General features: G+C 45.6%; 1 protein-coding gene across 2 annotated transcripts; it reads left to right on the top strand.

The window, feature by feature from the left end:
* The first annotated feature begins 1,836 nt into the window (after positions 1–1,836).
* Positions 1,837–4,353, top strand: LOC141144770 (uncharacterized). Of its 2 annotated transcripts, XM_073630765.1 has the most exons (3): positions 1,837–2,362; positions 2,645–2,806; positions 2,843–4,353. In XM_073630765.1, exons 1-3 carry the CDS (start codon positions 1,901–1,903, stop codon positions 3,287–3,289), a joined length of 1,071 nt encoding a protein of 356 aa, XP_073486866.1. In that variant the 5' UTR covers positions 1,837–1,900; the 3' UTR covers positions 3,290–4,353. The 2 variants fall into 2 exon arrangements, with proteins under 2 accessions (XP_073486866.1, XP_073486865.1); XM_073630764.1 differs by having other exon boundaries at positions 2,645–4,353.
* Positions 4,354–9,303: the final 4,950 nt, after the last annotated feature.

Raw genomic sequence — 9,303 nt, 5'->3', positions numbered from 1 at the left:
AGTACATAGTAATTTTCCAACATTTGTAATGAAGTGGTTTGTGTAGAGTTCCTATTTTACCTCAATATTTAAAATTTGAAAGACATATCGGATAGATAGATATCAATATCTCAAAATATAGTTAATAATCTTTTGATCTCTCTCTATATCTGGACCAAAATCTCAAACTATCTAACTAAATGTAAAGCCAAAAAATTAAGATAACTTCAAATCTTCCAAAAGAATGTTTTAAATTTCTATATCTATCTATCTACCTATCTCTATATTTCTCTCTCTCTATATATATATATATTTCTCTCTCTCTCTCTCTCTCTCGTTTTTATATATATATATATATATATATATATATATATATATATATATATATATATATATATATATATATATATATATATATATATATATATATATATATATATATATATATATATATATATATATATATATATATATAGTTAGATATATATATATATATATATATATATAGTTAGATATATATATATATTTATATATATATATAGTTAGATATATATATATATATTTATATATAGTTATATATATATGTATGTGTGTATATATATATATATATATGTATATATGTATGTGTATATATATATATATATATATATGTATATATGTATGTGTATATATATATATATATGTATATATGTATGTGTATATATATATATATATATATATATGTATGTGTATATATATATATATATGTATATATATATATATATGTGTGTGTATATATATATATATATATACATATATATGTGTATATGTGTATATGTATATATCTATAGATATGTAACTAACGAGGTTTCTTAAAAGATCGTTTAAAACGATGAAAACAAAAATCGGATAGGAAGGAAAAGCACATGGAGCAATATACAAGGTAATAAACACAAGATAAAAACACGACAAGTACTTACTTTTTTTAAGAACTTTCCGGATACGTCGGTATTGATCCGGCTCCCTGAGTTTCAGGTCAGACCATCTTTTTCGCAGTTGGTCTTTGGAGCGCTGGACCCCAAAAGATGCCTGCAAAGTTTCCACCACCTTTGCCATTATTTTGGCCTTGCGCAAATTTGGCCGTGCGTACGGCCCATACTTCCCATCATAGTCGTCTTTGTGAAGAATGGCCACCATCTCCACCATCTCTTTAAAACTCATATTAGAGGCCTTAAATCTAGGCCTCACAGATTTTGTTGACGTTCCAGCCTCCGGGCTGTCTCCACTACCTGAGGTCGTCAACATTTCAGGTGTCTCCGCCATTCTTTAACTCCACTACGCGCCGTAACAAAAAATGGGCGGAGAACATGAGTTAATTTCGAACGTCAGGGGCGGGCGACGCAGGCGGAGTTTCACACATGCGTAGTGTATAAAGAGCCTTGCGCACGTGTCGTACGTACGTTCTGTGCGTCGAATTAGGGGGCGGAGAACATGAGTTAATTTCGAACGTCAGGGGCGGGCGACGCAGGCGGAGTTTCACACATGCGTAGTGTATAAAGAGCCTTGCGCACGTGTCGTACGTACGTTCTGTGCGTCGAATTAGGGGGCGGAGAACATGAGTTAATTTCGAACGTCAGGGGCGGGCGACGCAGGCGGAGTTTCACACATGCGTAGTGTATAAAGAGGGGCCTTGCGCACGTGTCGTACGTACGTTCTGTGGTAGGTGATAGTGGACCTGGACGTTACAAAACGAAGGTAATTTTAGATATATTCTTTTTTTATTTTTTTTTTTTTTTGGTTTTTATGGTCATGACTTTGTAGCAAGCGGCCTATATGGCTTGATAGATTGATGAGGCCTACATAGGGAGAAGATGATGAGGGGTTAGCCGAAACCTATAATAAAAGTGTTTTTTGTCTTGTGACTTCATCTTTTCCAGATATAATGAATCCCCTATTTAAGGATCCAGAGTTCCTTACATCTTTTATTTCCAAATATCGAGAGATGAGGAATTTGTGGGAGGTGAAACACCCTCAGTATTATGCTAAGCATGTGAGGAAGTCAACGCTGGAGAGACTTCTGGCCTTTGTCCAGGCGACCATCCCGGAAGCAACAATGGAGACATTGCTCAAGAAAATTGGGGGCTTGAGGAACATGTATAAGAGGGAGCATAAGAAGATCCAGGAATCAAGGAGATCAGGAGCATCAGCAGATGATGTTTATGTACCCAGGCTGTGGTACTACAATCAACTCCGTTTTCTGGATGACCAGAATGAAGCCAGGCCATCACTTTCAACCCTTCCCTCCACCCTTCCCTCCACCCTTCCCTCCACCCCAGCAGAGGCTGATGAGGAGCAAGCTGGGTCTTCCATCCTGGATGAACCAGATATGACCATCTGGAGTCAGGTAAATGATTTAAACAAATATTTACTGTACTAATATTAATGATGTTAACTGGATGTTATAATTGTCTAAAATAATTTGGCACTCAAAATTGGGTATACATATCAATTGACAGTAGTGGCTAAATATGTTTGGCACCTGCTTGAAATAATTATGGTGTCTGATTAGACTCTTTTATTAAAGAGAAGTATTCACATTGAATTTGCTATTCATGAGAAGCAAACTGTGTGTCATTGATGAAGCCAAAAAAATATACTCAAACTATTGTCCTTTTTTTATACACAGGATGAGTCCATCCAGGAGGAATGTGGGGAAAGTGGAAGGCAGGAGGAGACCAGGCCCATGGACAGCCTGGAGGAGGCCGGATTCACCATCATCCTGGAGGAGGCTGGGCCCAGTGTCAGGCAGGAGGTGGCTGCTCCCAGTGAGGTGGCTGCTCCCAGTGAGGTGGCTGCTCCCAGTGAGGTGGCTGGGCCAAGCGAGGTGGCTGGGCCCAGTAGAAGCCTGACCGAATCCCAAGTGCCTCCCCTCCACCTTCCCAAAAAAAGGGCCAGGAAGGGGATGGTCACACAGGACGCATCCCTGCGCCTCATGCAAGAGGCCACCCGTTTTTTAAAAAGCCCCCCCGAAGCGGAAGAATCCTATGGCTGCTACTTAGCCAGCAGGCTTCTTCAGATGGATTGGGAGCAGCGCCTCATTTGTGAGCGCCTATTTGGGGAAACAATCCATAAGGGGCTGCAGGGCACGCTAACACAAAACACCCAACTACATGAGGCAGCCCCCCCTCCTCCTCCTCCTCCTCCTCCTCCTCCTCCTCCTCCTCCTCCTCCTGCCACAACTGAAACACCAGAGCCACAGCCTCAAAAGAAGGCTACAGGGAAGGCTGCAGGGCAGCGTGGAGGAAAGGCTGCAGGGAAGAGAAGAAAATGATGACCTGGGTTCAGTCTGGTCTGACAGAAGACGCAGGCTGTTGTAGGACCACAGTCTGGGGACATCTAGATCATCTGCTGGTGCTGTTGATCTCTGGGATTCTTGGACCAGATTGTGCTCCCTCTTATATGGACTCCTCAAGATCCCAATTTTCTGGTACACCGACTTTTTCCAGCGTTGACTTCCTCTTTATTTTATTTTGACCATGAATAAATGGATATTTTTTGAGTTTAGCAAAAGACTTTATGTGTTTTCTTTGAAATCATTGATTTTACACACAATGTTAAATTAACAAGGGACAACAATCTCATTGAGTTTGAAAAAAAACACACCAAAAATACATTACTAATGTTAATAATGTTCAAGTGGTAAGTCTTGAAAATCCAAAAAATTACGTAACCAAAAACGGTGCTTTGGGTTAACTTTATCTAAAAACTAAAAAATAAACACTATAAAAAAAAAAAAAAATAATAATGGGTTCTTTGTGTTAACTTTACAAACCTAAAAAAAATAAAAAAAATAAAAAATAAAAAATAAAAAGGGGAAAAAGTATTATTAGTATGGAAACATTGTTTTAAAAAGGCATACTATATCATTCATGAGATCAAAGAGAAAAAGAATCCAGAAATCAGTTTGGGAGAACTCTGATTATGAACAGCAAAACACCTTCGTTCTTTAGAGCCTTCGTAAAGAAGAAATAAAATGCGCTGCATTGAACGATCACAGATTTTGCAGCGTGATGAATGTGCTACCTACAATACGAACACTAGTTTTACTAGACCGAGTGCTTCCGTTTAGTTTTTGCTTATGAGCATGCGTCGTTTTTTTGTCCGTCGGACTAGCATACAGACGAGCGGACTTCGGGGTCCGTCGTACTTACGACGTAAAGATTTGAAGCATGCTTCAAATCTAAAGTCCGTCGGATTTGAGGCTAAAAAAGTCCGTTGAAAGTCCGGAGAAGCCCACACACGATCGGATTACCAGCCACCTTTAGTCCGTCAGCGTCCGTTGGACTTTTGTAGACGAAAAGTCCGACCGTGTGTACGCGGCATTACTGTTTATGTGGTTGCAGGCATGGCGGCTGGTTCTTCCTGCGTTCCAGCCGCCGTTTTTACTTTCACTTTGTGTCCGGCCGTACTGCGCATGCGCGGACGGCACGAAACCGAGGCTTGGTTTTTCGCGCATGCGCGATAGCGGCAAGTCGCCGCTAATCGCGCATGCGCACTGGCGTTCGCTCGTCACGGGCGGTGACGTCACTGGGGCGCCCTATTTAAACTGGGAAAATAGCCTGCAGACCCTGGGAATGCCTGAAGGCTGTTTTTGGCTCTTCCCCACGCTCCAGTGAATCAGCTACTGGTAAGTAGCTTTACATACAGGAGGGCTGTCGCTCCCTGGCTCATAGCCAAGTTAATTTGTTTGCTTTACGTTAACTTTGCAGTCAGATGGATATTTCTGAAGACATGAGCACTCCACCGCCTGCCTCTGGCCAGCCTCCTCTCACAAGGTACAGGGGCAGGTCCCATTGCCGAGGGCCCTTAGGCGGGTGGGGGGGTGTATTTCCACAGATGATCGTTCTTTCTAACTGCTCTGTTTTGTTTCTGTGGTTCTCTGTCTTTTGCTTTAGCCCTTCCAGGTCAGAACAGCGTCGCAGCTCGCACAAAGGAAGTGATTCGTCAAAGTCGCATCACCGGCAATCCTCTTCCAAATCTAAGCATTACGGCTCCTCCTAAAAATCAGGACACCGTAGTGAGGAGCGCTCGCACTCCTCAGTGGCCCACTCCAGCCACTCATCAAGTGTCTGCTGGGGATGCAGATCGTAAGTACCTGTCGGTAAATTGCTGTGCGATTCCTGCTTCGCCAAAGCTTCCAGGGAAAGAGGTGATTCGGACCAACAACTTAAAGCCCTAGTTGAGAGGGTTGTAAAGGAATCACTTAAGGGTATTGAGGCAGTCCGGCCTGTTACCCCTCAGGCAGAGCCACCAGGTTCCCCAGTGAGGGAAACTCAGTTGCAGGACACCTGGGAGTCCTCTGTACCTAGCCACCCTTCAGTGGTCAACTCTGACAGTGACTCGGATGAAGATAATACCTGTGTGGGTTTTGACTTCGCTCTGCTACCTCCCTTGGTCAAGGCTATTAGAGAAACTTTAAATTGGGAGGATCCGACGGCTGTCCCTCCCAAACAGAGAAAATTCTTTAAACAGCTAAAGAAGGAGCGAGTTAACTTTCCTTTCTTTTCTGAGTTGGGCGAGATCATCACAGATGAATGGAGCAAGGTGGAGAAGAAAAACTCCATGCTTACTAAAATTTCAAAGCTTTATCCTTTTAGGGAGGAAGAAGTGAAGCATCTGGAATCAGCTCCATTGGTGGACGCAGCTGTGATGAGGCTGGTAAAACACGTGACACTCCCCTTGGAGGACACAGTGTCCTTTAAAGACAGATGGATTGATGCTGATCTGAGGAGAGTGTACCTTACAGCAGGCATGGCTTGCAAACCAGCCTTAGCCCTGGCAGCCCTGTCCAAAGCTATGGAGGTGTGGACGGATAGTGTTCAAGATACGCTAAGGAATATTTCAGATGACACAGCGAAGAACTCGCCTATTCAAGAATTAAGGCTAGCATCGGCCTTTCTGGGTGAGGCCTCGATTGACATCATTCGTCTGGCGGCCCGAGTAATGCTCTCGTCGGTCACCGCCAAGCGGACTCTTTGGCTCCGCCCTTGGCTGGCTGACCCAGCCTCTAAGCAGGTATGGTGCCGAATTCCCTACGGGGGCTCTTCTCTTTTTGGCAACAAGCTGGATGAGGCCATTACACGGGCTACTGGAGGGAAGTCGGGGTTCCTACCTCAGGATAGGCGCCTGCAAGGCCAAAGATGATCCTTCCCGAAGAGGCAATATCAAGATCGATCCAGAGAGGCTCGTACTTACAAGCCAGGCCGGGAATTCTCCAGATCCTGGAAATCAAGGCAATCGTCCTTTAAGAAGGCTGCAGGTAGTGAGTCGAAAGGGGAGAGGCAACCTTCCAAATCTTTTTGAAAGTGGGCCCGCTCAGGCAGACCGTGTGGGGGCCCGTCTTTTCCACTTTCGGCATGTCTGGGAGGCTTCGATTCACGACTTCTGGACAATCAAGACAGTCTCCTCTGGTCATGCCTGGACCTTTACCGACCCTCCCAGACTCAGGTGGGTACCCACTACTCTTCCGGCATCAGAAGAAAAAAGGACAATACTTTTAGCCTACATAGAATCTTTGTTGGCCCAAGGCGCTGTCATCCCAGTCCCAGTCAGCCAGCAAGGCATGGGAATGTATTCTCCCCTCTTTCTGGTTCAGAAGAAGAGTGGGGCCTGGAAGCCGGTCATAGACCTAACCCATCTAAATCGCTTCATCAAAAAGGAGAGGTTCAAGATGGAAACACTCTCCACAATTCAACAGTCGGTTCAACCAGGGGACTGGATGGTGTCCATAGACCTCAAGGACGCCTATTTTCACGTCCCCATCGCGGAAAACTTTCAACAATTTCTCCGCTTCTCCGTGGGCAAGCTTCACTTACAATTTACATGCCTTCCCTTCGGGTTATCAACTTCTCCTCGGGTTTTCTCAAAGGTGCTGTTGGCAATAGTAGCTCTCCTGAGAACCAGGGGGATTCGTCTACATCACTACCTGGACGACCTGCTTCTCTTGGCACAGGACAGGGTGCAACTCATAGCACACAGAGGGCAAGTGATTTCCACACTACAGGAATTCGGATGGATTCTGAACCAGGAGAAGAGCCAGTTAGACCCATCTCAGTCTCTGGTGTTTTTGGGTGCCCTCTTCGACACGGTCAGAGGCACCATTTCGTTACCGGAAGAGAAGATCAGGGACAGGATCCACCCAGCTCTTTCTACTCCTCATCTTCACGCTCTCCAATGCCTGAGGATCATTGGCACTATGGTGGCGACGATTCCGATGGTGAGGTGGGCCCAATGGAGAATGAGGCCTTTTCAGAAGGGCTTCCTTCACCAGTGGAAGGGCAGCAAGACCCAGCTGATTCGGATTACTGCATCCATGAGGCACTCTCTCCTATGGTGGCTCCAACGGGAGAACCTCTCCAACTGCCATTCCATCCTTCCCATTTCTTGGGTGACTATAACAACAGACGCCAGCAACAGGGGCTGGGGTGCCCACTGTCTGGCGGAAGTGGCTCAGGGCACTTGGGAATTCCCCTCCAGAAGGATAGTGTCAAACATCCTGGAGCTGAGAGCAGCCTTCCAGGCACTTCTGGCGTTTCGGCATCTCATTCAAGGCTCCTCGGTCCTACTCAGACTGGACAATACCACAGCAGTGGCATACATAAGAAGGCAAGGGGGGACTCGAAGTCTCTCCTTACTACAAGAGGTAGAGCCAATTATGTCCTGGGCCCAGAAAAACCTGAAGGATCTGACAGCGACATATGTTCCAGGGGTTCTGAATGTTCAGGCAGACTTCCTTTCTCGGAGGCTCCTAGACAACAACGAGTGGTCTCTCCACGAAGAAGTATTCAAGTGGATTCTTTTGTTGGGGTTCCTTCCGGAAGTCGACCTGTTCGCCTCCCCCTGCAACAAAAAGATGGCAAGATACTATTCAAGGTACAGGGACCCTCAAGCGTATGGGGTGGACGCCCTGACGGAGAAATGGTGGTTCAACAGAGCCTATGCCTTTCCGCCAACTCCGATCATTCTCCAATTCCTGAAGAGGCTCAGGGCAGAGACAGCAGAGGTGTTAGCAATAATTCCTTACTGGCCCAACAGGCCCTGGTTCCCTCTCCTAACACTCCTCAGTGTCCGAGATCCGATCCCTCTTCCTTCCAGACCAGACCTCCTGTCTCAGGGGTCGAGGCTACACCCTTGCCCGGATCACCTGCGCCTAAGGGCTTGGCTTTTGAAAGGGGAAGGTTGGAGGCGCTAGGCTGCCCGGATGAAGTAATTCCCACTCTCCTTAGTTCAAGAAGGAATAGTACCAACCGAGTGTATGAGAGGATCTGGGCGAAATTTAGCAGCCATATGTCTTCCAGGTCCAACTCCTGTGATAATCTGGCGATTCAGGACGTTCTAAGTTTTCTGCAGACGGGTCTGAACATCTCACTGTCCGTCAGTTCTCTTCGTGTCCAGGTTTCTGCAATATCAGCTTTCTCCGGAGTCGCATGGGCCAAGCACCCTCTGGTCCAGCAATTTTTCAAAGGAGCAGTCAGGCTTAGGCCACAGAGGAAACCCAGATTCCCCAAATGGGATCTTCCGTTAGTCCTGGATTTCTTTGCTCAACTTAACAGATCTCTCTCAGTCAGAGAATTAACCCTCAAGACTTCGTTCCTGATAGCTATAACTTCGGCGAAGAGGGTCTCGGAAATTCAATCCCTGGGGTCCAAGGAACCATTCATCACCTTTTTTCCGGACAGAGTGGTCCTAATACCAATGCTTGGGACAAATCCCAAAGTTACCTAGGTCTTTCACGAGAACCAGGATATCACACTCCCTACCTTCAAATCCACGGGAGGTCCAGATCCACACCCTCTCAATGTAGGAGCTACTCTCAATCAATACCTGGAAGTTACGGCACCTTTCCGTCAATCTGAATTTCTTTTTGTTCTATTCCATGGGAAAAACAGGGGCTCTAGGGCTTCTGTCAGATCCATCGCGGCTTGGGTGGTTCAAGCCATCCAATGGGCTTACAGAGAGAAAGGCTTGGCTCCTCCTGAGGCGGTTACAGCTCACTCTACGAGAAGTCTTTCGACGTCCTGGGCGGCCTCACGTCATGTTGCTCCTGATGTGATCTGCAGAGCAGCTTCTTGGTCTTCGATTCATACCTTCATGACCCATTATTGTGTTGAGCCAGCAACCTTATCTTCTGTTAAATTTGGTTTAAAAGTGCTGTCGGCTGACAGTGTTAAATAAATCTTTTGTTCAGCATTTAGCCCACCCGGGTGTGTATGGCGAGTTATTTCCCACACGTTGCTGCCATGGAGTCTGTCAGGAAAACGGAAAATTCCTATCATAATACTTACC

This window comes from Aquarana catesbeiana, linkage group LG05 (genome assembly GCF_042186555.1).
Source record: "Aquarana catesbeiana isolate 2022-GZ linkage group LG05, ASM4218655v1, whole genome shotgun sequence".
In the NCBI taxonomy this organism is placed as follows: domain Eukaryota; kingdom Metazoa; phylum Chordata; class Amphibia; order Anura; family Ranidae; genus Aquarana; species Aquarana catesbeiana.
This window is presented reverse-complemented; position numbering and strand designations above follow the sequence as displayed.